This window comes from Sphaeramia orbicularis, chromosome 17 (assembly GCF_902148855.1).
Source record: "Sphaeramia orbicularis chromosome 17, fSphaOr1.1, whole genome shotgun sequence".
NCBI lineage: Eukaryota > Metazoa > Chordata > Actinopteri > Kurtiformes > Apogonidae > Sphaeramia > Sphaeramia orbicularis.
In genome coordinates this window covers 1,908,377-1,935,275 of record NC_043973.1, presented here as the reverse complement: position 1 = coordinate 1,935,275, position 26,899 = coordinate 1,908,377, and the positions used below count along the sequence as shown (strand labels likewise).

The 26,899-nt window shown below is 41.0% G+C and overlaps 1 protein-coding gene across 8 annotated transcripts in view; it reads left to right on the top strand.

The window, feature by feature from the left end:
* The window catches only part of LOC115437967 (uncharacterized), a 100,180-nt gene that overhangs the window by 45,266 nt on the left and 28,015 nt on the right, over positions 1 to 26,899 (top strand). For 6 of the 8 annotated variants that reach the window (XM_030161381.1, XM_030161385.1, XM_030161383.1 and 3 more), the window contains 2 exons: positions 963 to 1,295; positions 2,784 to 3,116. In XM_030161381.1, coding sequence (XP_030017241.1) covers positions 963 to 1,295; positions 2,784 to 3,116 — 666 coding nt within the window. Of the gene's footprint in view, positions 1 to 962; positions 1,296 to 2,783; positions 3,117 to 5,182; positions 5,197 to 26,899 lie in introns of all 8 variants that reach the window. The other 2 variants (XM_030161387.1, XM_030161382.1) reach the window with 2 other exon arrangements.

The following is a 26,899-nucleotide window of genomic DNA, read 5'->3' as shown; positions in this document are numbered from 1 at the left end:
TGTGTGGATGGTGGGAGGAAGCCAGAGGACCTGGTCTGAGAAAGGCCACCACCAGCAGGTTTAGGTTTTTACAAAGTCTGATAGAAGGACTGTGTGCTGTGAAAAAGGAGGTGGAATTCCAACCCAATACCTGATAGTGACTGTTTTCAAAAAAGAATGTTTTCTTTCATGTTGTACATTCAATTGTGTTTAAAGTGTCGTTAAAAACTGATGCGTTAAAGGTGAAGTTCCTGGTATTTACTCCACCTAGTGGTGAACTTGTAGACTCAGAACCAACTGAACTCTGCTCCCCCTCTCTTAGGGGGGACCCAAAAACCCTCCCAGTCCTCTCACTAGTGTCAGTCTTTCTTGTCATTCCTTCTGGTCTTTTCTGTTCAGATTGTTGAAACCACTTCTTCAACTCGTTTGTATAAACTGGCTTTGATGGAATGACACACTTTGACTAATTCTCCTTTTACTCTGTGGTTTGTTGGTTAAAGTTTCCTTGTGTGACATTGTCTTTACTGATGTTTAATATCCTCACAGTTCCTTTCAAATCCACTGGATCATATAAAAGGAGTATGGTTATTGGCTGAACCCTCATTGAGTCACTCCTATTATTTATTATTTCCTAAAAATCCACAAACATCTGAGGAAACCACCTGTGAATACAGCATGGAGCAAATCCAATCAGTTCTCCAGACTGAACCACATCTACAGATGAAACTGGAGTTATTCACACATGTGTTGAACAGACATTTTAGTAGCAGTCATCCCAAACATATGACAGATAACATACCAGCAGGGCAGTCTGAGACTGAACTGGAACTGCTGTGATCCTGATGACATTCACAAACAGACTCAAAACTTCAGACACACACAGAAGTACTTGGTTCTGCTGCTGATTCCATCATCACTTAGAACTGGATCCATGGCAGATGTTTTCCTCCACTGTTGTCTGATGGTATGGGTGTTGTTCTCAGTCCAACAGGTGGAGGTGGATTCAGAGGAGGAGTCTGTCCTGCTGCCCTGGAAAACCACATTACATATAGAGGACGTCAGTCAGCTCACAGTGGAGTGGACGGCCCGTTATAACAGGAAGGTCCATGTGTATGAGGACGGCTCTGACAGAACTAATGAACAGAACTATAGATACAGAAACAGAACAGAGATGAAAGAAGACCCACTGAGAACTGGAGACCTCAGTCTGACCCTGAAACACCCCACAGACTGGGACACTGACACCTACACCTGCACCGTCTACAACAGAGACAAGCAGATCCTGAGGAGGAAACAAGTGCGTCTGAAGGTCAAAGGTCAGTGCTGTAGACACAGGTCATTCCTAGTCCTAGAACACTGAGCCCTTCTTAGAGTCAGCATTCTAGACGTGGCTCAGTCCTCTACATACAGGTCAGTGTGCTGAAGGGAAACCACAAACACTGCAGCATTCATTAGATTAAAATGACATACAGTACATTGCTCTTTCAAAACTCTGAAAAATGTCCTTATTATTTTTTCCTGACATTCCAAAGTCAAATAGAATTTGTCAAATATTTTCCATCCAGTCTCACATTAACACTATATAGATCAGGATGATAGCATCAACTTATGGGTTTGTTTCTACAGTCCTTTGACACAACAGCAGAAATCTTCCTTCATTTTCCAAACTGTTGAATCCTCTGGAGGGTTGCAGGGATGCCAGGGCCTATCCTGACTACCAACAAGGAAATGCATGGTTTACTCGGAATATTTGTCTAGGTCAGCGCTAACATGTACAGACCCACAACCATTCACTCACATTCTTTGGATTTAAACTCAACAATTAACCCATAAAATGCATGTGTGTGGATGGTGGGAGGAAGCCAGAGGACCTGGTCTGAGAAAGGCCACCACCAGCAGGTTTAGGTTTTTACAAAGTCTGATAGAAGACTGTGTGCTGTGAAAAAGGAGGTGGAATTCCAACCCAATACCTGATAGTGACTGTTTTCAAAAAGAATGTTTTCTTTCATGTTGTACATTCAATTGTGTTTAAAGTGTCGTTAAAAACTGATGCGTTAAAGGTGAAGTTCCTGGTATTTACTCCCACCTAGTGGTGAACTTGTAGACTCAGAACCAACTGAACTCTGCTCCCCCTCTCTTAGGGGGGACCCAAAAACCCTCCCAGTCCTTCACTAGTGTCAGTCTTTCTTGTCATTCCTTCTGGTCTTTTCTGTTCAGATTGTTGAAACCACTTCTTCAACTCATTTGTATAAACTGGCTTTGATGGAATGACACACTTGGACTAATTCTCCTTTTACTCTGTGGTTTGTTGGTTAAAGTTTCCTTGTGTGACATTGTCTTTACTGATGTTTAATATCCTCACAGTTACTTTCAAATCCAACTGGATCATATAAAAGGAGTATGGTTATTGGCTGAACCCTCATTGAGTCACTCCTATTATTTATTATTTCCTAAAAATCCACAAACATCTGAGGAAACCACCTGTGAATACAGCATGGAGCAAATCCAATCAATTCTCCAGATTGAACCACATCTACAGATGAAACTGGAGTTATTCACACATGTGTTGAACAGACATTTTAGTAGCAGTCATCCCAAACATATGACAGATAACATACCAGCAGGGCAGTCTGAGACTGAACTGGAACTGCTGTGATCCTGATGACATTCACAAACAGACTCAAAACTTCAGACACACACACAGAAGTTCTTGGTTCTGCTGCTGATTGGATCATCACTTAGAACTGGATCCATGGCAGATGTTTTCCTCTACTGTTGTCTGATGGTATGGGTGTTGTTCTCAGTCCAACAGGTGGAGGTGGATTCAGAGAAGGAGTCTGTCCTGCTGTCCTGGAAAACCACATTACATAAAGAGGACATCAGTCAGCTCACAGTGGAGTGGACGGACGATAGGGACAGGAAGGTCCATGTGTATGAGGACGGCTCTGACAGAACTAATGAACAGAACGAAATATACAGAAACAGAACAGAGATGAAAGAAGACCCACTGAGAACTGGAGACCTCAGTCTGACCCTGAAACACCCCACAGACTGGGACACTGACACCTACACCTGCACCGTCTACAACAGAGACAAGCAGATCCTGAGGAGGAAACGAGTGTCTCTGGAGGTCAAAGGTCAGTGCTGTAGACACAGGTCATTCCTAGTTCTAGAACACTGAGCCCTTCTTAGAGTCAGCATTCTAGACGTGGCTCAGTCCTCTACATACAGGTCAGTGTGCTGAAGGGAAACCACAAACACTGCAGCATTCATTAGATTAAAATGACATACAGTACATTGCTCTTTCAAAACTCTGAAAAATGTCCTTATTATTTTTCCTGACATTCCAAAGTCAAATAGAATTTGTCAAATATTTTCCATCCAGTCTCACATTAACACTATATAGATCAGGATGATAGCATCAACTTATGGGTTTGTTTCTACAGTCCTTTGACACAACAGCAGAAATATTCCTTCATTTTCCAAACTGTTGAATCCTCTGGAGGGTTGCAGGGATGCCAGGGCCTATCCTGACTACCAACAAGGAAATGCATGGTGTACTCGGAATATTTGTCTAGGTCAGCGCTAACATGTACAGACCCACAACCATTCACTCACATTCTTTGGATTTTATCTGAAGGTCAAAGGTCATTTCTGTAGACACAGGTCATTCCTAGTTCTAGAACACCGAGCCCTTCTTTCCCCTTCCCTGTCGAACCTCCACAATCACAAACAGCAGTGTGGAGTTACTCATGGTGCAGATTTTAATGATATACAGGGTGGGGAAGCAAAATGTACAATGAACATTTAGTTGTTTTTTCTCAGCAGACACTACGTCAATTGTTTTGAACCCAAACATATACTGATGTCATAATCATACCTAACACTATTATCCATACCTTTTCAGAAACTTTTGCCCATATGAGTAATCAGGAAAGCAAACGTCAAAGAGTGTGTGATTTGCTGAATGCACTCGTCACACCAAAGGAGATTTCAGAAATAGTTGGAGTGTCCATAAAGACTGTTTATAATGGAAAGAAGAGAATGACTATGAGCAAAACTATTACCAGGAAGTCTGGAAGATACTATTAAAGAAGAATGGGAGAAGTTGTCACCCCAATATTTGAGGAACACTTGCGCAAGTTTCAGGAAGCGTATGAAGGCAGTTATTGAGAAAGAAGGAGGACACATAGAATAAAAACATTTTCTATTATGGACATTTTCTTGTGGCAAATAAATTCTCATGACTTTCAATAAACTAATTGGTCATACACTGTCTTTCAATCCCTGCCTCAAAATATTGTACATTTTGCTTCCCCACCCTGTATATTTTAGTATTTTTAATCAGGCTGGATAATCCATCCATCCATCCATCCTTCCTTCCTTCCCTGTCCAGCTGTGTCATATATCATTTCCTACATATTCCAGGGGTTTCGTCCTCGTTGGACCTGCCCAGAACACCTTGTGCCACATGTACTTAATAACACTGTTGTGACAAAGTGTTAGTTCTGGACAAACTGTGACTTGTCCAGAGGTCTAATAATAAAACCCCCAGGTTCAGATCCAGACCAGTCCTCCCAGTCACACTCCTCCTGGTCTCATTGTCATTGCCCATGTGAATGTAGAAGTTTCTCAGTAGAACAGTGGAGTCCCTGAGGGGAGCGCCTTCCAGCACACCACCACCAGACTCCAAGAAGACCAGCAGGGTCCACCTGGGACAGACAACAGTCACAACCTGTTCCTGAACTGAAGCTCCACCCTCTCATTCAATGGATGAACTCCAACATAAAGCCACTGAGCCAGAGTTCTAGCAGAGGTGTGGAGCAGGTGGAGGAACCCCACACCTGCTCTGCACCTCGCACCCTGAATAACTCCTGAATTTTAAAAAAAAAAAAAAAAAAAAGTCCTGGGACCTTTGAGGAGATGGGTTCCAGAGCCCAGGTCTAGTCTGGACCTCTGAACCATCTGCCACAGCTCCGCCTCCTTCCCCACCAGGACAGTAGTATTCTGTGTCCTAGAGCCAGTTTAGACCACCATGGATTTGTGGTTGTAGTCCTCTAATCAGCCTTCTCTGCTGTTCCTGGTCCCAGAACTGAAGTTGAGCAATTATTCCATCTTTTCCTTTTACAGAGGCTGATTTTCCTCCATATAGAAGATCTGATGATAAAAAACTGTCCCATGTTTATGTCATGTTTCCTTCCAGTTCAACAGGTGGAGGTGGAGGAGGGGGTGGGGTCGGCCCTGCTGCCCTTCAGAACGACCCCTGACCTGGTTCAGGACGCCAGAGTGGAGTGGAGGTACTATACTAATGACTGGAAATACATACATGTCCATGTGGCTGAGAAGAAGTCAGCTCAACCTGGTGAACAGGACGACAGATACAGAAACAGAACAAAGATGAATGAAGACCCATGGACGACTGGAGACTGCAGTCTGACCCTGAATGACCTCCAACAGGACGACTCTGGAACATATAAATGTAAAGTCATCAGAGATGGAGACACCCTGAGAGGGAAAACAGTGGAGCTGAAGGTCAAAGGTCAGAGTTCAGATGCAGGTCAGAGGTCAGGTGTGTCTCTGTCCTCTGTCTCCTCTGCAGACAGATCTCAGATCACATATCAGTTTCCTCCAATAAGAGAAGATGCAGAAGCTGAAGCAGCTGTTTGATTGATCTGTTGTGTGTGTGTTTGTGTTTGTCCAGTCCAACTCCTAAACTGAGGCTTGATCTTATTCCTCTAGAATATATGAAACAGGTCAATACAATAGAAATACACACACTTCAAAGCACTCAGACTGTGCTTTTCCACTCTTCATTATTGTATTTCTAGTGTTTGTTTCTCTGTGATGACAGTCTGTCCTCCAAACCAAAGAAAATCCAAACTATCAAATCCAAACCACTGCAGCAAAATCAGACAAATGAACACTGTCAGAGAGGATGGATTTTCCAACAGGATGATGATGTGAACCCTATCTGTAAATCCACCATGGACGCCCTCACAGACTCCAGCTGAAGGTTTGGAACAGACCTCTCAGTCCCAGACTTGGACATCATTGAACATCTGTGGGTAGATCTGAAGAGCTACGTATGAAGACCAACCAAGAATATTTAAGAACTAGAGTTCATTTACAGACAAGAATGGGAGAAAATCGCAAACACAAGAACTGGAAGACTTTCAGCTGCTACCAAAAGTATTTTAGTTTAGTTTGTATCGTGGACAATCCCAAATAATGAACTGTATCAATAAGAGTGAAAAGTTTCAGCTTTAGCCGACATGTCTATAATCCTGCTGTAGTCCTCAGCCTGACGACAATAGGAACCCTAAAAAAACAATAGATTACAGCAGAGTAATTAAAAAGAAAGACTTCAGACAGCTAAGAGACCAGATCCATCAGTACAGATAAACAGACTGTGGTGGACACAGCCACACATGGGAACATCTGTACAAACTAGAGCCCGGACCATTAATGGGGCCGATTATAGTGTATCAGCAATTAATCAACATCGACCAATATGTAGCCGATATATGAACTGTTTTTGCTGAGCAGAGATTCTGTCACTTGCTGCTCCTGTGTGTGTGTGTGTGTGTGTGTGCGTGTGTGTGTGTGTGTGTGTGTGTGTAGGTGTGTGTGTGTGTATGTGTGTGTGTGTGTGTGTGTGTGTAGGTGTGTGTGTGTGCATGCGTGTGTGTGTGTGTGTGTGTGTATGTGTGTGTGTGTGTGTGTGTGTGTAGGTGTGTGTGTGTGTGTGTGTGTGCGTGCGTGCGTGTGTGTGTGTGTGTGTGTGTATGTGTGTGTGTAGGTGTGTGTGTGTGTATGTGTGTGTGTGTGTGTGTGCTGCCCAGAGAATCAGAGGAACTTTAAAGTGAGTTAGTTTCACTTTCACTCCTGCTCGGACAATGACGCTATCACCACACCCCCCCACCCCCCCCGCGTACACTCTGACAAGGATGGACTGCTCCCCCCCACCACCACCACCACACTCCAACCCCCCCACCCTGACGAAAATCACGGACCGCTACCGCACACTAACGAGGATAGACCACTGAACCCCCCGGCTCCGAAAATCACAGACAGATAGTCTATTCACCCCCCCACACACCCCCATGTCCGTGCACTTCCTGTCTCCCTCACAGTTTCCTTCTGCAGACAGGCCTGGGTGTTAATAGTGTAGGGGAGACTGGGGACAGTTGTAACACAGGTCAGTTGTAACTCTTGCAGTTCCTCCAATCAGGAACAACTTAGGACTCACCTAATTCACTCTGCACATGCTCAGTTCAGTCCTTAGTCCACATGGGCAGTTGTAGTGTCGTCATATTTCGTCATATTTTTTACTCTAATTATTTTTGTGATTCCATAGTTTGCATTTGAACGTTGTGTCAATTGTCTTTGTCAGATAAACACAGATTTATGCAACTGTTTATCCACCTGTCCACAATTATCTAATATCAGATTATTATATCCTGTGTAGATCAGTGTTCTTATTTCATATATCGGCCAATATATCGGTTATCGGCCAATATCAGATATCGGCTTTTTTTAAGCCCCCAATATCAGTATCGGCCCCAAAAATCCCATATCGGTCAAACACACTGTCACCTTATTAGTTTTCATGTCTCATTCTTTCTGTAACTTTGGTGGGCAGCTCATGGTCTTCATTTGCAGTCAGTCCTTTAACGTACACCATGTCGTTTATTTTGTATTTCTTTATTTGAATGGTCCACTGTTGTATAGATGCACATATATGAACAGTGTAGGGGGACCATTACATTATTGATGTTCTGTTCTGTTAATCCTTGGTTCCTTTGTTTGAGTTTCCGTGTGGTGGAGTTTCCTGTCACCATCCTGATGTGGAAAAAAGGCGTGGCCAAGGGTGGAGCAACATTATATACTGCAGCCGCCTCATCAGCAGAAACTATGGGCTGTGTTGTCATGGGGGGGGGGTGTAATGTGCCCAAAGCTTCAGTTGTATTTAGTTGTAGTTGGTGTCCATTTTGTTTTGCCCTTGTTTGTTTCATGGTTTGTCCAAACCTCTATCCATGCTCCCACTGAGTCTCATTTTGGGGGGTCAGTTTTTGTCAGTTGGTTTGATGCATCAGTTCTTCTTCTCAGCCTTAGTTGTTATTATTTTGTGTACAGTTCTGTTATGTGGACCTCTTTTATATACTTAATTGTTAAAATTATCATTTGTAATCATTTTTGTAATAATTTTGGGTGAATCCAAACCCACAGCTGTCTCCTGGTTGTCTTACTGCTGGGTTTTTAACACAGATAAAAGAGAACAGTAAAGCATCAGTCCAGTCCTACAGACAGCACATCCAATCCAAACATACAACAGCAGCACATCCAGTAGAATCCCACAGAATCCATCAGCACAGGATCACAGACACAGATGGAAACAGACATCACATATGGACACACAGCATCCATGACCATGACACACACACACACCCACCACACACACACACACCACACACACACACACACACACACCACACACACACACACACATATATGTTAGTGTGTACAGGTGTAGATGTGTACAAACTGTGTTTTTCATGTGGCTGTAACAGTGCAGTATGTATGTGTATGTGGAATGTGGGGGGACGTCAGTTCCAGTTTAGTGTTGCTTGAACAGAATGAGAACTGACCAAATGTGCTTTTCCTGAATGGGGCTGAGAAGTCACCCCGTGTGGAGCTTCTGCTGATCGGATTAGTGTTATTACACTGGTTTAGGAAGGAATTTCATGCTGTGACGCTCATTAAAGGGGTCTGACTAATTCCAGAGTGTGGAAGGTGGACCAGTTTTTACACGTCACAGCTGTGTCTTTTAATGCTGACAGTTTTTCTCCATATCCTGTAGAGCCCACAGTTTTTCACTCAACTCTATTTCATACTGTAGGTGTAGAAGTCACTTCTGACCTGGAGTAGACTGTGGTCAGTCTGTACAAAATGAAGACCATACGTTAACTTGATCTGTTGTTCCTACCTCTACATCTTCAGCATCTGGGGTTATCTGAAGATCCCAGTTTGTTTATTTATTTAGAACATGCAAAGAAACAAAACGAAGCAAATTAAGACAAAAACAAAATAACATTTAAATGAACAGATTCTATCTTCAAACACATACAAGTCTGAATTTTGCAAAAGGAGTAGGAAGAAGTCTAAACTTCAGATCCCAGTTCAAGTCCAACACATCCTTGTTTTTGTGTTCTAATGTGTACACAGATTCTATAAAATGGAGATCATGTTGGTCTCATTTCCAACCCTTCTAATATGATATCTAACTCTTATTGTCCAGTCTCCATAAATCTACTCTTAATAAACCCAGTGGACTTTGTGGTCCCTCCATATGAACATGTGTCCAGCAGATGGCACCACTGTTTCTGCTGTCAACTTCATTTGGATCCAGAGGGTCCCACAGCTGCATTTCCAGTCCATCCCTTTCAGATCTGCTTCTGACAAAAACAGATGAACGCTTGTAATTGAGTCTGAGCATCCACAGAGTGGAGTTTACTGCAGATCAGCCACTGTTTGTGAAGTGAGGAACTGACCAAACTGGAGATCTGCTTCAAATATGAAAGCACTGACACATCTGTGGAGCTGATATGAGCATGCCACCGCTCCTGTTCACACTGACTGTATCCAAAAGCAGCCACAGTTTGAACAGGTGATCATTTAAAAGACTTCAGCACAAACTGATTCAATAAACAACTTCTGCTTTTATTTCCTACATTTGTGTGCTTCCAGTTATTTGGGTTTTTATAGAAGAAAACACAACATTTGAAGACAGCAGTCATCTAACTCACCAAATCCTCCTAAAAGTTGCTCACTTTTCATTTGAATTTAGAAGAACCATTTGTCCATCATAAATCAGAATAATTGATAAAATAATTTTAGTATTTATTTATTTAGTTACAAGACAGTGTGTATTGGCATTAGTTACAAAGAACAAGATGCATGCATCAGATTTAGCAGAGGAGCTAATTTCCATCTGTTGTCCTGGACAAACGATCAACAGAATAAAACATCACATGGTTCCAAAGTACTAATATACAGAATGAAAACCATGATGCAGTGACAGATATAGGAACATATGCTCAGGCTGAACGGTTCCAGCCAAATACATAAGAAGGGACTGACATTCTAAAAGTACAAGAACATTTAACTAGAATAAGAAGAAAATATGAAAGAAAGAAGAGAGAGAGAGAAAAAAAAAAAAGGAAATTGAGACTAAATAAATAAATAATTTTATTTATTTTTATTTTTTATTTTATTTCGAACATGCAAAGAAAATAAGACAAACAAAGCAAATTAAGACATAAAAAAAAAACATTTAAATGGACAGACTATCTTCAGCACATACAAGTCTGAATTTTGCAAAAGGAGTAGGAAGAAGTCTAAACTTATTTAATCCAACCCCTCAGTGCTTTTACACCTTTATCATTAACTTTATACAACAATCAGCCCATACTATTTCCCTAATTTTAGCATCGAACCACAACAATCCATAATGCAGTAAGTGAATGATCCCCAACAGTCTGTTCATGTCAGTGCAGTCGTACAAACAGACTCAACAAATCCAACATTCTCTTCAATAATTCCAGCAGATTTATCAGTACAACATCATTCATAAACAAACAGCCTCATTGTCATTATTAAATACTGGACCTCTCAACAATCAATTCTTTATATCTTTTTTTAAACTGAATTATGTTTGATATTTGTTTTATCTCCACACACAGTTTGTTCCACAGTTTTCCTCCACAGATGGTCATACAGAAACTTTTTAATGTAGTGTGTACTTTATGAATCTTTAAATTTAATTTTCCCCTTAAATCAGAGCCTCCCTCTCTTTCACTAAACATTTCTTGAATATTGCCCTGTAGTAAATTGTTCTTTGCTTTATATATTATTTGAATAGTTTTGAATTCCACAAGGTCAATGAGTTTTAAAGTTTTAGATAAAGGTAAAAATAGTGGATTTGTGTGTTCACCAAAACCAACATTGTGAACAATTCTTCTTGCTCTTTTTTGCAATATAAAAATTCTATGTAATGAACTTGTATATGTATTTCCCCATCCCTCCAAACAGTCACTTAAATAAGGTCAGATCAATGAATTCTACAGAATGTTCAGTGATTTCTGATCTAATCTCTCCTTTGCTCTGGCCAGGACTCAGATGCTTCTGGATCGTTTGTTTTGTACATGTTTTATGTGAGTTTCCAGCAAATTTTATCATCCATTATCACTCCAAGAAACTTGTTTTGATTCACCCTTTCTATATCTACACCATCTATTTGTACCTTTATCTCATTACTTGTTTTACATTTGCCAAAAATCATGAATTTTGTTTTACATAGGTTTATCGACAACCTATTTTTGTCAAACCATAATTTAGTTTTGTTTAGCTCAGAAGTGATTATGTCCAAAAGTTGCTGTAAATCCTCACCGGTTCCTAGAATATTTGTGTCATCAGCATATAGTATAAATTTCATTTGTTTAGACACTTTACATATATCGTTAATGTACATTAGAAACAGTTTGGGTCCCAACACTGACCCCTGGGGGACACCACACACAATACCCACACAAGATGACGTGACATTCTTATTACATTTGGAACTTTTATTACATAATGGGAATTATTACATAATGCGGCTCAACAAGGTGCTGTGTCCGGAGCTGTCATCGTGGTCTTTGTGGTCTTCATGGTCTTCATGGTCTTCATGGTCTTCATGGTCTTCATGGTCTTCGTTGTCTTTGTTGTGTCTTCGTTAGTGACCAAACATGATAGAAAAAAGCAGAGAAAAGACAAACACCGATGTTAATGGATAGAAAAACATAATATTATAAAAATATAGAGTTGGTGCAAATGACAAATGAACACACATCAAATTAAAAACTGCATCACCTGCATGTAGAAATATAAATGTACTTCCATGCTGAAAATAACTGACCTGAGACATTTGATCACGTGCACATGGCGCCCTCTGCTGTCTGAAATATGACATTACATATTTTATGTTTTGCTGTATCAATTTTCCCATGTGTTCTGTTTTTTTTTTTTTAGGCTCAGTCTAACTAAAACCTACCAGTTCTTTTACATTTCCAAAGTGGTACAACAGCAAATCATATTATTTAAAAAAGGGTATTTTTTGTGCAGTGGACAGTTATTCATCCTTTAATTAACGACATTATCTGTCAGTGATTGCCAGCTCTTTGTGTCATTTCTAACATATGTTAGAGTTAGTTTTACTGTAATGTTGCTGTGTCACTTGAATTTCCCCACTGTGGTATAAGTAAAGTCTAATTTTACCCTGATATATTGTTTAACTAGAAGCACTCGGAGAGCGCAGACCCCGCCAAGGCTGATCGTGGCCCCCCCCGTGGCCCCCCCAACCCCGATCACCACCAAAATGTAATCATTTTCTTCCTTATCCCATTTCCAACAAACCCTGAAAATTTCATCCAATCTGTCCATAACTTTTGAGTTATGTTGCACACTAACGACAGACAGACAAACAAACCCTTGCAAAAACATAACCTCCTTGGCGTGGGGGGGGGGGCACGGATCACCTTGGCGGAGTGCTGCGCTCTCCGAGTGCTTCTAGTTTAAATGTGTGGTACATGGGATTTTCAATGTTCAATGTAAATGTCCACAGAGTCCACATTCTACAGTGATGGGACAGTTTAGTTCCAGATACAAGATAGTGTTCTAAGCTACAGGTGGATCCAATTGGAGGCTATTGGAGTCGTTTTGAGTTTTTTTTATGAATTTGGGAAAATTGCTCAATGATGACAGATGAAAATTGTAAGATGTTTGTACCTTGCTGTGACCTTTGAACTTTGGCCTACTGGGACCAGAATGTAATGGGTTGGTCCCAGGGCCTAGGCCTATCTGTGGGGAAGAGTTGGGAAAGATGGTTGTAACGGTTTTCCCCTAAAGTTGAGAACAAACAGAGTTTATAATTTGCTGACATCTGGCTCATCTGAAGGCTACAATCTAAGTTATTTGCCTGGAAAGAGGACTTGCAGATGAAATTTCAGATGAAGACTGGAAAAATAGCCTGTGCTGATGCCCAGTCCAAAAGTATTAATCACGCCTTAAACTAATACATAGAAATGTTAATGCGGACATATGTGACCCGGGTGGAACTAAATCGATACAGAGAAAATATCTAGACACATGCACAAAATGTTTTGGAACATAGAGGGACATTGTTTCACTGTATTTGGCAATGCACAAAGATTCAAAAGTTTGGGAACAGGTAAGAGCTATAAGTGAGAAGATAATTTCAAAAAAGATTTTGCTGGACCCTAAGCTTTTTCTGCTGGGCCTTATATTCACAGACACAGAATTATAGTAAAAATGAATGAACCTTTATAGAGCTCAGCTGACTGTATGCCAAAAAAATGTATTGCACAGTTATGGAAAAATGTTCACAGACCAAATACAGCTCATTGGATGAGACAAATGCTATCAGACCCTGTCCATTAGAAAGGGATCACTTACATATTGAAGGCTAAACAGCACAGATTTGAGAATATATGGAGACCTTTTATTAATTATGCCAAGAATCATGATTTAACAGATGTTCAAGTTGACTGATTGCTGTAGCAGTACCGTTCCTACATTTTTACAAGTTTTACTTTTTTCTGAAGTATGCACTACATTTTGTATTTACTACAATTTAAAAGCCACTTAGTATAGATTACCATTCATTAATATAAGAGAAGAGCAATTGTTTGTTGAGTCTGTGTTCATTTGTTTGTTTTTGTTTGGTTTTTGTTGTTTTTAGAGCTAAAACAGTTTTTGGATAGGCTGTTAACTGTCCGATTGATAGTTCCTGTTTTTTTTTTTTTTGTGTGTGCTCAGTTGATCAGTTTGAATACTGTCCTTCAAAAAGATCAGTGCTGGATCTTGGTTGTGAACAGGGGGAGACAGCTGAGGGCACCATTTTAGACCTTGGTATACACTGATAACTTTTCAGTGTTTTCTGACATCTGATGGACGGTTCACTGATTGGGGATTAGGAAGATAATCAACGGATTATTGGACAATATTTGGATTTAGATTGCAGCCCTCTTTATTTATTAATTTGTATTTCTTGTTTTTGAGTTTAATGAAGCAAACTGACAGTGTAAATCACAATCAACAGGGTAGTGCATAAAATGAAATGTCCAGAAACTGGTCAGATGATGCTCACAGCCCAAGATAGTGCAAGAGCATGTGCCTCTTATCACCAGATTGTATAAGGAAGAAAGCTGCCCAAATAGGACGGAAAAGGCTGAAAATCTCCTTAATTCAATAATCTTGAAAAGTGAATGAAGAGGATGCTGACCGAATAACACGGCCGTTTACCACTGAAGAGATGAAAAAAGCATCTTGAACTAAAAACAGTAAATCTCCAGCAGTGGATGGCCTCCTGGAGAATATTCTAAATGTTTGAAGAGGAGCTGACACCGCTTTGCATAAGTTTAGAACTACACACTCTCTGAAGGTGATCCTCCTCGACCTTGGTCTGAAGCCATTATTAGTGTTCTACACAAAGATGGTACAGATCCAACTCTCTGTACGTCTTATCGCCCCATCAGCCTCCTATGTGTTGATCTGAAAATACTTACAGCCATTATTGCAAATAGATCCAAAATCACATGAGGAAACTAGTGGAAGCTGACCCGACGGTTTTATTGCACAAAGACAAGGGGCTGATAATGTTAGAAGGGCCTTAAATCTCACATTATTGCACAAAGAAGAAACACTCCTCAGTGCTTCTCAGTTTGGATGCTGAGAAGGCATTTGATCGGGTGGATTGGGCTTTTCTTCAACAAACTCCTGAAACATATGGCTTTAATAACACCTTTATTAAATGGAGCCCAACTTTCTATAAAACCCCAGGTCACGAGTGAGGGTTAATGGTCACTGCTCTGAATTTTTCCCACTGGGACGCGGCACTAGACAGGCTGAAATTCTCTCTCCCTCACTGTTTGATCTTAGTTTAGAACCGCTCTCTGAACTGATTAGATCCAACCCACTCATACAGGGAATAAGAGATGAAACCAATGCCCAACATAAGATGTCTCTTTTTGCAGACGATATTTTATTATTTTTAGAGAACCCTATCACTTCTGTCCCTGCTCTGCTTCAAACCCTCAAACATATCGTATAGTATCAGGTTACAAAGTGAACATCAGTAAATCTGAAGCTTTTATGATTGTTGGGAACTGGCCGTCACAGCTGGATAATCTAGTCTCGTTCAGACATTCAAAACAGGGGTTCAGATATTTAGGACTAATTCTTACCCCCAAGACCACACAGCTGTTTTCAGCTAATTACAATCAATTATTGAAGGAAATTAAAACTGATTTAAATAAATGGATGTACTTCCACTCTCTCTAACAGGAAGAATTGAATGCATAAGAATGAATGGTGCTTCCTAGATTGTTATTTTTGTTTCAAACTCTCCCGGTCTTTCTATCACAGTCTGCTTTTAGATCATTGGACAAACTCAAATCAAAATTCATTTGGCAAAACAAAGACCAAGAGTACGTCTGTAAATCTTGATGTCTGATAAGGGAAACGGGGGTTTCAAATTGCCTAACTTCAGATTGTATTATTGGCCAGCCCAATTAAAAGCAATGGTCGCCTGGATCATTGGTGATCCAGAATCACAGTGGGTGTCTTTGGAGGAGGAGTCACTGCCGGGGGTCTCCCTCTCGTGCCTCCCGTTTAATAGTCTGCAATCTCAGAAAAAAATAAAGATTACAAATTTATGGGTTAAACACACATTAAAAATCTGGAACCAGATTCAAAAACATTTAAAAGGAAAAGTGTCCCTCTGTCCAGCCATGTCCATCAGTGGGAATCTGGAGTTCCTTCCATCTCTATCACAGGGGTTTTGATCGGTGGGCTGAGAGGAAACTTATCACGATCAATCAGCTGTTTGAGGGAAACATATTTAAAACTTCTGACCGACTAAAAAGCAAATTTAACCTCCCATCAAACGACCACTATAGGTACTTCCAAATAAGAAATGACATAATAAAACATGCTGACGGGGATCACATCAGAAGAGAACCCAACAAACACAGAAAGACATTTTATCAGTTTGACTGAAAATGATGGTTGTAATGAAAAACAAGTGTCCTTGATATATCGAAGCTGTTGTTAGATTTTTCAGATAATACACAGCACATAAAACAACAATGGGAACTGGAATTAAATGTAATATTGGATGAGGATATCTGGGACATGTTTGCTGTGGTTGTCACAGGGGGGTGGGGAGTCAGCTTTGGAAGGAATTTGACTGGAAGGTTAAAATACGATTTTTCAGAACCCCATTCAAATCTTTCTCTCTAAAAGTGGTGTTAGCAACAAGTGTTGGGAGAAACTGTGGTCTGTGGTGATCAGACACACATATTTTGGGAGTGCCCCTGTGAAACCCTTCTGGACTAATGGAAAAGGCATGTTGGATAGTTGACTTCAAGTCAACCTCTGTATGGACCCATTCTTATTTTTACTGGACATGTTCCCTGATGGTCTGTCCCACGACCAAACATTCATACTACATCTTCTGATGACTGCGAGAAAAATGATAACAATGTTATGGCTGAAACCTGAATCACCTACAATTGGACAATGGATACAAACAATAAACAAGTTTGTGTAATGGAACAGTTAACAGCACAGCTACAGCTGAAGACTCCCACCTTTGAAAGAAGATGGAGGACCAGCATTCAGTCTTATTGGAATGGATATTTAAGCCTGGATTGTTTTTTTCTTTTTGTTTTTTTCTGTTTTTTCTCTCCTTTTCTTCATTGTAACCAAATACTTTATATTGTAATCTTGGGCTCAATCTCAGGACAAATGTTGTTACTCTGTACATTATTTTTTTTTGTTGTTTTATTTTGTTTTCTTCAATAAAAGTTAAAAAAAAAAAAAAAAAAAAAAATTAAAAAAGCAAAATCTCATGTAAAGGTGGGGCAAAAAACTGTATTTTAATTATGGAAATGTACTGTATTTTTATGAGATGGTTATTTTCCGTTACTTAACAGTATTTTTTTGGCACCCCTGCTGCCAGAATAATAGTGGAGTTTTGTTTTTGTTTTTTTGTTTTTTTACAGTGTAGTGGAGACACCTGTTGGACACTCTGTGGGACAAAGAATGCAAATCACGGTCATATTTTCTGGAGTTGTCCAGTGATCAGACCATTCTGGGAACAGCTGTGTGAACATTTAAGAACATCTTCACTGAAACCATTCCTTGTAAATGTGAAGTCCTGTTTTTAGGAGATATTTCATCTGAGAACTGGACTGAAGGATAAAAAAAACAAACTGTTGTTCATGCTTTTGGCAGCAAAAACATTATTGTAACGAGCTAAGTACAAAGACTGAACCCAAAAGCAAGACCACAGAGTACAAGTAAAGTTGAGTGTTTTTATTAAACACTTTAACAAGTGAAAAATACAACACAGAGAATATATTTCTGTGAAGCCACTGGGTCCGGGGTTGACGTCTGGGCTGCGGGTGGAAATGGCTGACGACCAGCAAGGCCGAGCCGGGAAAACCCCAACGGAATCCCCACTAGGGACAAACAGAGGGAGGTCAAAAAACAAGCCAGGTCATACACAGGGGAGCAAACAATAAGGCAACGGGACATGGGGACAGGCGAAGTCACGGTCAGTAATCCAGGCGAATGGTCGCAAGCACAGGTACACCGGTGAGGCTGAGGTACCAAAGGGAGAAGGCAGAGACAGTCGGGTACACGAACCAGGTCGTAGACGAGCAGGCAGGACAGGAACAGGCTGACTCGGTAGTCGAGGGACGAAAACAGGCAGACAAACGAACAGGATCCAAAAACGAGTGATGGGTCCGGCAACACCGATGCGTCGGCACATGCGTCTGAGCTCATGGAGCAAACCCGTGTCGGTGCGCGTATCGCTTTAAGAAGTCACGTGACCGATACAGTAGCTGTGGCGCCAAACTGTGTTTAAGGGAAGCGCATCTGTCACCGGGATGTATCCCAAACGACTGCCAACATTTGTAGCACTTTGTTTTTCCTCTATCTTGTCACTATGGAGCCCAGCAGGAACAGAAAGGTTTCGGCTGTGTGGGAGCACTTTGATCTTATTTCGCCAACGAAGGTATTGTTTCTATTTCCCTTGTTTCATCCTGCTCCCTCAGTTTCCACTGGATCTGTCAGAATTAAAATCCATTCAAAGTTACCATTAATTCAGTGAATTAAAGTAAGTTTTATTCATTCATTTCATTTTACTGCAGGTTAAATGTGGCCATCTGTCAAACAGAACTATCACACACAAACAGAAGCACCTCTTCATGTTCAGGCACTACAGAGCAAGAATGAAATGAGGACACAAACCGGCCTGCACAACGGAATTGAACACAGGTAGGCCTATACAGGCATTTTACAACTGCTCTGCCGTCGCTGTATTGGTAATTTATGCATCGCACACACTCTTAATTTATTAGTAAAAAAGTCATGTGATCAAATACCAACACTTACAGCAATAAGAAAACAAATCCAGGCAAATGTTTCCTACTTTAGATCAAGCACTACAGCAAAAGAGAAGCTCGCTCAAGTGCAGCAAAAGATGGGACGGCCAACCCTAAACTCATCAATGAGGTACCAACACACTGGAACGCACATATCAGATGCTATCAAGGCTACATGATGAGAAGGAACCAGTGTGGGTTCCTCTTCCTCGCTCAGCACTAACATTACTCCACTGACGGCAGACGAGTGGCCACAGTCAGAGCACAGACACTGCTTGGGTTTGCTCCTTTCTATCAGGCCACAGTGGAAGTTGTCAGAAAGAAAGAGAGTTTCTGGGTCAAAGGTCATCCCCATGATGAAAATGCTTTATCATGCACTTGAGCATAATGCTTCAAATTTGCACACACCTGACGCAATCCAACCTACATGAACACCTTAGGCGTGGTGTCACTGACACTGCTTCCAGTCTGGAGTCACTGACTGTGTTGACACTATCAACACTTCCGACCCAAGATTTAAATCACTCTCGGTTTCCGAAGTTCCAACAAATGTAGCGAAGCAATAAGTAGACTGAGAGCTGAATGTGCTGCTTTAATGGGCACACATCAGCCCAGCCACAGCCTGGACCTTCCTCGGCAACAACTTCAGGCATGTTCTTCAGCCTTATCTGTTTATTTGTGGCATTTCATTGTTTGCAAATCATGTACTAAAATACCCATCTGTTGTTTCTTAGACAACCTGTGACAATATCTGGACAATGAAGTCGGCAGGCAAACCACCAACACCAGAGCAGATGCAATAATTGAGGTCCAGAGATGCATGTCAGAAGGCAACATCCCCGTTTCAGTGATCCACTGAAATACTGGGACAGTCAAAGAAGAAATTACCCTCACCTGTTCAGCTCTCTTTACAGTTTCTTTGCACACCAGCCTCCTCGGTGCCATGTGAACGATTATTTTCTAAACCCGGAGAAATTGCATCAAAAAAGTGAAATCGGCTGAAGGCCAAAACTTTGGAAAGGCTTATTTTTTTTGAATAAAACATTTGTAAAAAATAAATAAATAAATAAATACATAAAATCCCCAGTCCACAAGCATCCTCATTCACAACACGTTCACTTAGATTTTCATGTTATATACATGTTCACATTATTTATTGACTGTATCTAAAAATATCAGATATTTTAAATCTAAATGAAGATATGAAATAATACAATATAAAATACAATGACTTAAATTATATTATTGTATATACTAGGTCATTAAATCAGTGTCAGTTGAGTCTGTACCCTAGGTTGCCTGTAGGGATTTTTAAGGTCCAGCAGGTGTCAGTATTCAGTGACACAGTATCAACACAGTGTGTCATTGTGTCGACACGCTTCATGAGGCCTCATCGACCCATCACCACCAAAAACACCGGTGAGTGAGCACAACAAGTTGTAGAACACAAACTGGCAACTAGACAGGGGAAGACACAGGGTTTAAATACACAAGAGGGCGGGAAGACAATTGGACACAGGTGGAACACATCAGGGTGGAGCCAGGTAATCAGGGAAAAGGTGAAGACGATCAGGGAGAGGAAGTAAAGACACCAGACAAGACACATGAGGGAAACTTAACAAAATAAAACAGGAAATGACAGACAACACAGAAAAGACACACAAATCCAGACACAGTCCGGGAGCAGACATGACAATTATCAGTAGAAAATGCTGACAGTCTGAAGCAGCCACAACAGAAGGATGGATGGACATGGAACAGGACATTACATCTGGAGAAGTGGACATTTAGTTTGAAGGGTCAAAGGGAAGATTTTTCCACTATTTGGACAAACTATGTCAAACCTGTACATGATGTCACCTGAATATATCAGTGATGTGAACACCTTTATATGACACACATTTGTGTTTGGTTCATGGAAACATACACACATTAATGTGTTTGATCTGGATGAAGAAGAAGTGGAACAGGCCCTCTCCTCCAGCCCACTTTTAGTTTTGTCTTTACTTGTTTTTTTCTGTATCAGTTCTATATTCTACTGAAAAACTTGGATTAACACCTTTGTTCAAATTTGATGTGTGGATATTTAATTGTACCCGAAAGGGAAACTGGGTAAGATCGGCGTTAACAAGTAAATGAAGAATATAATAAATAAAATAAATAAATAAATAAATAAAACTGCACACACATCAACCAGGAAACAGGTCGTAGGCGGAGCCACATTCCACAGAACACAAATCATTTCCCAGAAATGACAGTGACAGTTGTTGTCAGTGTGAGCAGAGCTGCAGACGAGTGTGTGGAAGCTCCAACAAACCTTAAACCCACTGCAACACATCTGCTTCAAGTGTCATCTGTGAGATGAACTGAGCTGAACTACAGCCTCCACACACACACACACACACACACACACACACACACACACACACACACACACACACATAGAACTGGGTTCATTTGAGTCAGCTGTGCTGAAAGTCTTCCTCTGACTGAACCACATGGATAAACCAACAGCATTTACACACATCTAGGGATGGAACGATTACCGGTATAATGATAAACTGCAGTCACATTTCCGATGGTTAGTATTACCGTTTAAATTCTAATTATTATGAGAACCGTGTCTGATTACCGCACTGACAAAACTCACAGTACGTTCATTTCCTGCAGAAGCAGCTCCACCCCAGGTGTGTGTGTGCACAGTTTATAATGTTTGGCCTCTGAGAACGTGGCTGAAGGAACCTGCACGGACACAGCTGCACAGATAGTCCATGGGCCACATGAGATGTCGGTACCACTCAAGGTGGCAAAGGTTGCTTATACTTTTTGAACAGATCCATGTCTGTAGTCCACATTTTGGTCTGATAACCTTTCTGCAGTCACAGCTAAATGACTGTTTTCAACTGTTAAAGGCCCCACCCCCACTGAAAAAAGCATTTTGACACTGGTGCCCATCTTGGTATTGGCCCTGATTAAGGACATGTTTCAATGTTTTATATGAACATGTTTGGTATCATTTTAACGAGGACACCCTGGGCTTTCATTCCAGCTCTTTTGTGAATACTTTTTGACAAATACAGTAGACACTGGAGCTCTTCAAACTTTTAATCACCTAATTTTTCCTACCATTTTCGCCTAAATCATCTCTTTTCTTTTAGTCCTGTGGCATCAGGAAGCATCAGAGATACAAAATACAAACACTGCAATACTGGCATGACTCTAAGGATTCAGGAAATGTATAATTTACCCATATTTTCTCACTGTGGGGGAGTGATTTTCAGCCGAATGTCAGGCAGACAGTTATTCTAATAAAGCAGAACAAACAGTACGATGGGGCTTCTGATCCTGTCAGCTGACATGGCGGCTGCGTGTAGTGACGCATGTAGCGTCGCATTGTGTAATAACGATGCAATATGTAATAATGTAATACTTTTTCACCTCATTGTGTAACAACGCCACGTTTTGTAATTAAATTTTTGAACGCATTTTAGAACAAGAAAAGCACTCGGAGAGCGCAGACCTCCGCCAAGACAGATTGAGCCCCCCCACCCACCTGATAACCACCAAAATGTAATCATATGTTCCTTGTGCCAGTATCAACATTGCCTGAAAATTTCATGGAAATCCGTTCATAACTTTTTGAGTTATCTTGCTAACAAACAAACAAACACACAAACAAACAAACACCACCAAGCAAAGTGATCTTAAAGTAAACTTTGCCACATTTTGTAATAACTTATCACATATTGCATCAGTTATTACAAAATGCGAGGTGTAACACTTGGGGAAAAAAAGTAATAATTGGTGCATTATGTAATAAACCATCAAAAAACCACTGAAATTGATGCCTTAACTGGAAAAACCATCATACCAGCAGAACAACATTAAGCATTCTAGATTAATTAGAATTCAGTTTAAAAAACACAAAGAACACAAAGAAGGCATAAAGATAATATGGACTCTAAAACTGAGCAAGAAATAAAGATAGTCGAAAATGAGACTGATGAAATATAAACTGAAGAAATACAGAAAAAGCTCGTCTATCTCAAATAGAGAAACTGGGAGACTGGTGGTCAGACATCCAAACTATTGGCTTATAGGTGAAAGAAAAAAACCAGCTGATAGTACTCTACAAATAAGGAATCCTGAGACTAAGATAATTGAATACCAGCAGGAAAAGATTATGTTTGGTATCTTTCTGTCAAAAACTATACAACAACAATTCTCAACAATGACTCAGAAATAGACACATGTTTTACAGTCACTCAATTTGCCCAAAGTCTCAGACACCCAAAATAACATTCCTAGAGCTGAGGTGACTGCTGAGGAAATGACCCAGGCTGTGACCAGACTATGAACTGTTGGCTCCCCTGGCATGGACCGTTTTACTACTGAATGGTAAAAAAAATCTGAGGGATAAATTAGTGCCCAGATTAAAGCTCTACCGTATGATGTGGCATTTTTACACTTTTCTTTTGTCATCTTAAAATGCTCCTAATAAGTGTGTTTCAAACTAAAATGTAAAAGAAATCCACCAGGTATTGAAACTCCAAAATGTTTAATTCTCATATATTTCTAATAAAAGTCTGACCAATCATTTTAGTCGGTCCGAATAAAATAATTGCAAAGTCCCCACAGAGTCAGGTGGACTTGACTCTGTGGACGTCATGCGTACTTGAGGCGGACCCAAAGCAGACATCCGCTGGACACACAAAGCTCAGTTTTTACGACTGAGTGGACTCCCTGTACTTGGTGTCACATAAACAGACTGTTGGCAGGAAGTCTTCACATCGACCTGTTTTCAATGTAAAATTGGTTTGCTTGACTATGAAACCTTAAACGTCCATGGACAGTGCACGCAGAGTCTGCACCGCTCACAGTACGTGCACAGTACGCCCGACTGTAGGAGCCTACACTAGAAAATTTTCTACCAGTCAATATTCATCTTGACCAGACTGGACTTACTAAGCAAAGACTGACACAGGATAACATAAGAAGAACATTACATATTATACGACATGTCACAGAAACTAATGTTGAATCAGCTTTGATTAGCCTACATGCCCAAAATGTGGTTGATAAAGTTCGTTGGAACTTTCATATAAAACAATGTATACATTCAGATTTCATGGGAACTTCATTAAAGTGATTCAAGCTTCATACAACAAACCAACAGCTAGAATCAAAGTGAATAGGGATCTGACCACCTCCTTTTCCCTACAGCAAGGATGCAGACAGGCATGTGCTGTCTCCCTTCTCTTATTTGCCATATTTATTGAGCCCTTAAGTCAGTGGATCTGCCAAGACCCTAATATTAGAGGAATTTTAACCATGGGGGGTGAACAAAGATCACACTTTTTGCAGATAATGTCTTAGTATACTTAGAACAGCCCACACAATCTTTACCCAGATTGATGGATTGTATGGGAGCATACGGCCCAATGTCTGAATACAAGCTTAATATGTCAAAAACACAGATTCTTACATTCATTTATGAACTCACCAAAAACATTCAAAAATATCAGCTAAAAGGGGAAGATGACTCAATAACATACTTGGGTGTGTACTTACCCAAAGACTTATGCCTCAGTCACAAATGCCATTATGAACAGCTACCAACACCATGCAAATGATTTATGGACCATTCTGTAGGACCTTCTCAGGTGGACTTATAAGAATGGAGTGTTCGTGGACCGTTTCTAAGTTCGTAGCCAGGTGGATGATTTTGTGCAAGATTTTCTACCAACACGCTGGGAAATCTCCTTTTAAGATTCGGAGATAACGGGCTCCTGCACAGACCCGGTCCGTCCAAGTGCGGGTCGGTTCGAACATGCACTCGCATGGACTTGGTCCGTCCGATGAGACAGACCCGGTCCGTGCTAGTGTTAACCCCTCCCCGGCCCCCACTGATTCAGATCCTCCCCCAACAGAGAAAGTGTCTGAATGTAGATACTCAGGACAAACTCCTGTCAGTTCAAATGAGCCCAAATGAGTGAACTTCAACTGGACACAGACACATGATGTGTGTCAAAGCCAAAGGACAGGAGGGTTTATGAACTGAAGGACATTCAACAGGAAATCCACTGACTGACCTCCAGAGGAACTGGACCAGAGGACACTGACCAGGACTGAACCACTGACCAGTCTGGATCACATCAGCCTAACATGTTTTAAATCCTCATTCTTTCAGAATATTTCCATTTGTTCATTAAACAGTTCAGTTAAATCTGACTGTGTTTCCCTTTCTGTTTGTGTGTACACTAGTGTATATGTGTGACACTGGGAATGATCTGATCTGGAAAATATTCACACTCCACTCTGACCTGTCCAACTACTTTTTCACACTCAAAAACCACTCAGGAATTGTTACACGCCTGAGGGCATGAGTATGGGTATGTGTGTGTGTTTCTCCTCCCCTTTTGTTTTCAGGTCAGGGATGGCCTGGTTGTCGGGGTGTGACCATAGCTCTGGGACCTCCTCCGAGGCTGTACCTGAAGGGGCCGGCTCAGGTGAAGGAAGGAGGAGCAGACCAATCCTGATCAGCCACAGCAACTATAAATTCACCCCTGCCTCTCTGTCTGGGGCTGCTCTTGTCTGTCCATGCTTGGTCAGAGCCATTTTGCTTTTGTGTTCTACCTGTGTTCTCCTGTGGTGAGTTGAGTTGGGTTTAGTTAAGATGGTGTACCCTATACACTGCACTGAGTATTGTTTTATGTTATATACACTAGATTAGTTGGTTGGTGCCACCCTCTGTATTTTTATTTTTGGACTAGTAAGGAGGTAGATGTTTTTTTTTGTCCCACCAGTTTCTTTTGGTAGTGCAGGGGTCACCAGTTAGTTTGGTTTTGTTTTACTGAGTTTTGATTTACTTTGGTACCACCTTGTCCAACTGCACTCACCCGGATTACTTTGTTTCATTTTTGTAAAAACCTTGTTCAAAGAAAGCAGCCTTGAATAAACTGGCTTTATTTTAAACCTTTTTTCGTTCTATGCTTTTGGAGACTGAAGAGGTGTGACACCCCTCCCTCTCCTGGACACCTTTATATTGGGGGGGGTGTAACAGGAATCAATAGGAGAATTGATAATGAATTGATTGATGAGCAGAACTGATAATGGCATTGATACTGATCAAATCCTATCAGTTCCACCCCGGTGCAGATATCTCTTGCGTCCATAAGGTGCCAACTTTAATGCACATTTGTATGTTTGTTGTTACATGTTATTATTTGAATGTTTCTACAACAGAAAGTACATTATGCATGTTACTGTATTAGTTTTTTTTTTTTTTTTTTTCAAAATACAACTTGGTTAATTATTTCAGTGTGTGTATCAGTACTTTTTGAACATTTTGAACACATTTCAATAATACTGTGATAATAATGATAACCATGATAATTTTGGTCACAATAACTGTGATAGGAAATGTTCATATGGTTCCATCCCTACACACATTCTACACTAGTGCAGCCCATGGACTGTAGATGGGCTGGACCTGGATTGACAGCTCCAACTGATGTTGTTTACACCAACATTTTCTGTCCCACCCTTTTTGCCTCATAAAAAAAGTGCCTTTTTTGAGTGTTTTTTTTTTTATGTTAAATTAATTCCTGTTCTGCGTTGGGATGAAAAGAAAGCGGTGGAATAAAAGCACCACAATTATGAAGTGAAGGAATTTACATATACTACATGTGGAGAGAGAGAGAGACAGACAGACAGACAGACAGACAGACAGAGTGCACATGTTGAACAGTGACAGCTGCCTTCATGTGCTCCTTCTTTGCCTTTTCCTTCCAGTTTGGAGGTTATGACTCTGTTTGGGAAAGTGGTTCAAGCTAACAGAGGTGTCAGGTTATGTTCATTATCGATCAGTCATCTGTCAGTCTGAGTGGAAACTGGTCTGAGTGGAACTGGCCACAGTAAGACCCAGACCGACCCTGTTAGTGTGTGATCACAGCCAAACCTGGTTCTCCCATCGTGTTCCGGTGTTTCCGTTAAACCAGGATCTGAAATACAAGAAAACACATGTAAGATGAAAGGAACAGGAATTTTAGAACATTAGACCCCCATGTGTGCCGGTCCAGACCCCTGTCCCATGAGACCCCCATGTGTGCTGGTCCAGACCCCTGTCCCATTAGACCCCCATGTGTGCTGGTCCAGACCCCTGTCCCATTAGACCCCATGTGTGCTGGTCCAGACCCCTGTCCCATGAGACCCCCATGGTCCAGACCCTGTCCACATCCACATGACCCCTTTGAACATCAGTCCTTACATTAGTTCCATACTGCTGCATGGAACTGACAAAGCACAGGTGACCTAACAGACCCTGGAGACCACATTGGACCTGACAGACCCTGGAGACCACATTGGACCTGACAGACCCTGGAGACCACATTGGCCCTGACAGACCT